Consider the following 1,872-nt stretch of genomic DNA (forward strand, 5'->3'; position numbering starts at 1 on the left):
CCCTTTGGACCTAATCAAATTTTACCACCACCTAATTAGCCAGCAACTCATTTCAGTACATCTATTTAGAGCAAGAGAGTTACAAATTAGGGCATTCTAATTAATTACCTTTGTTTAAAATAAATTAAAGAACAAAAAATCATATTGAATAGGTTCTGTCTCATTAGAATTTTTTTTACATATAATTTTCTGATAAAGTGAAAATAATCATTCCATGGACATGAATTTCACTAATTACATGGCATGTGTAGGCTCCTTAATTTTCCAAGTTTGTAAAAGGGATGGAGTTAATATGCATAGTTAAAAATAAATGAAGGTAAACCATCAGTTACTTAACATAGCAGTGTAAGAAATTGAGTACTGCTGATAAATGATAATTGACTCTGACTGCTTTGATCCATTTCTAAAATAACACCATTAAATTTCTAAAGGCTAGCGAAAGGACATAACAATTTATTGAAAAGAGAGAAAGAAAAATTTAAAAACTAGAGTTACTTCTTCAAGTTTAGAGTGGTTGTTGCAAATTCAATTAATAATTATTCCTGTGTTTAATATTTTCTACTGGCTCCCTTAAACATATGAAAGTCATTAGACTTTAATACACATTCACATTACATCTTTATAAAGTCATCTACTATAATCCTTTCAGAAAATAAGTACCCTTCCAACATGTTGTCTAGTATCCATTTCCTCTGGTACAGCAAATTGATTCCACACCCAGCCACGCTTAGCTCTCCCAGTAGATGATGCTGATCTCTGAGTCTTCCTATCTTGGAAGTTCTCTGTAACTTTAAGAAAAGGCCAGAGGAGAAGAATGGCCAATATCCAGTGTTTCAGGAAGCAGCTATTCATTTTGGTGTTCATTTGAATTACACCTGTAATTCTAAAGAAGAATAGGAATGATGTAAACAAATTTTGCTGTTTCTCAGTACTCCTTTTCAATCGTAAGTATCATGTATATTCCTAAAACATAAAAAAAGAACAAAAACTGACATTTACAAAAATGTTCTCATATAATTAATAAAGACTGATTATAACATTTGCAGCTGGAAGTAAGGAAATAAAACAGACATTTAATTTATCTTTCAATTAAATTAGTTATTTGTATTTTGTGGCTCAGCAATGATCTGATGGTAATGCTAAAGATTTTAGCTTAAGAATCATTTGTTTTAAACTGCAATCATAAATCAGCCCAAAGGTTTTAGTATTTCTTTAAGAATCTCTTTGACTGACAGCTGACATTGAAATATATCCAATTTTATTATCATTTAACTGTCTTACTTCCTTTTTTATTTCTATCTCAGGAAAACTCAAGTCAAGATATTAAAAAAAAACTCCTCCTTCTGCTTGCTAGAAATAAGTTTTACCTTACAATTTCTCATTATGCAAAATATATGTAGTACAAATTAATTTTTACCTATAACTGAGAAACTTAATAATTAGTGAGATTGATGTTACAGATAACCTCAACTAAAAAAAATCAATGAAAAATTATTTATTGTTAAAAATTAAATAATTATAGCTTATAAAGACAGCTATGGTTCAAAATGGAATAATAAGGGAAATTTTCATTATTATAATATTAAATAAATGATATTTTTTAACAAAAATGAAAGCAGATGAAACCAGGGAAGTATATAAACTGAAAATTGAATATGAAAGTTATTGCCCATTAACTAATAGAACAAACTCAGGCCTACTTCCTCTATTCAGAACCTCATAGATCTTAGGCTACTCTCCTCAACTCTGAGACAGCAGCCACTCTCACCTTCCCCACCTATGCACAATATCTGCACAGTACATTGAGTAATCAAAATCAGACTTAATCATTTTCTTGAAGAAAAATAGTCTAGTGAATTCTGTTTTTTTTTT

At 29.6% G+C, this 1,872-nt stretch overlaps 1 protein-coding gene across 1 annotated transcript in view; it reads right to left on the minus strand.

The window, feature by feature from the left end:
- Window positions 1-1,872, minus strand: part of Cdh19 (cadherin 19) — a 105,480-nt gene that overhangs the window by 89,767 nt on the left and 13,841 nt on the right. Inside the window, exon 3 of the mRNA XM_050131292.1 lies at window positions 661-883. Coding sequence (XP_049987249.1) covers window positions 661-864 — 204 coding nt within the window. The 5' untranslated portion in view covers window positions 865-883. The remainder of the gene's footprint in view (window positions 1-660; window positions 884-1,872) is intronic.

The sequence above is a fragment of the Alexandromys fortis genome, unplaced genomic scaffold, assembly GCF_014885135.2.
Source record: "Alexandromys fortis isolate MF-2015 unplaced genomic scaffold, M_Fortis_MF-2015_v1.1 scaffold_361, whole genome shotgun sequence".
Classification (NCBI taxonomy): Eukaryota; Metazoa; Chordata; class Mammalia; order Rodentia; family Cricetidae; genus Alexandromys; species Alexandromys fortis.